General features: G+C 66.4%; 1 protein-coding gene across 1 annotated transcript in view; it reads right to left on the bottom strand.

The window, feature by feature from the left end:
• The window catches only part of LOC102372908 (immunoglobulin superfamily DCC subclass member 3), a 5,651-nt gene that overhangs the window by 1,962 nt on the left and 3,055 nt on the right, over positions 1-634 (bottom strand). The window contains exon 6 of the mRNA XM_025212641.1: positions 370-619. Coding sequence (XP_025068426.1) covers positions 370-619 — 250 coding nt within the window. The remainder of the gene's footprint in view (positions 1-369; positions 620-634) is intronic.

Genomic DNA, 634 nt, shown 5'->3' on the forward strand with positions numbered 1-634 from the left:
GGGATGCAGCTGTGCTGGCGTTACACTGGGCACAAGACACGTCCCTCTCAGAGCTGCTGCTCCCCGGGATGCAGCCCTGAGCGGTGGAGCCCGTGGGGAGCAGAGATGTTGGAATAAAATCAAACCCACAATAAACGACAGAGAAAGCGGGGAACCTGCAGCCTGCCTCGTGGCCCCTATCACACATCCCAGCCCCTGCAGGTGGGTGCAGAGCTGGGGGGCAGGGAGTGGGGGCTCAGTTGATGTCCAAGCTTGCTGAGAGGCCTGGTCCAGCTGGGCTGGGGGCTCATGCCCTGGGATCCTGCCTGGTCCTGGGGTACTGACCGGGGGGTGTGTGGAGGAGGCAGTCCTGAAACCGGGGGCACTCACCGCCCGCGCGGCGGATGTGCAGTACGTAGCCAATGATGCTGTCCGTGACCTCAGGTGCGGGTTCGGCCCAGGCCACCTGGATGGCAGTAGTGGAGAGCGCGGCGGCGCGGACACCCTCGGGGGCGTGTGGCAGCTCCTGGGCGGGGGCCACAGCCAGGCGGGCGCTGGCCTGGTTGGTGCCGGCACTGTTCTCGGCGATGCACTGGTAGATGGCCTCATCCGCTGGCGCGATGCGCTGGATCATCAGCGTCTTGGGGGGCGTGGG

The sequence above is a fragment of the Alligator sinensis genome, unplaced genomic scaffold (assembly GCF_000455745.1).
Source record: "Alligator sinensis unplaced genomic scaffold, ASM45574v1 scaffold1165_1, whole genome shotgun sequence".
Lineage (NCBI taxonomy): Eukaryota > Metazoa > Chordata > Crocodylia > Alligatoridae > Alligator > Alligator sinensis.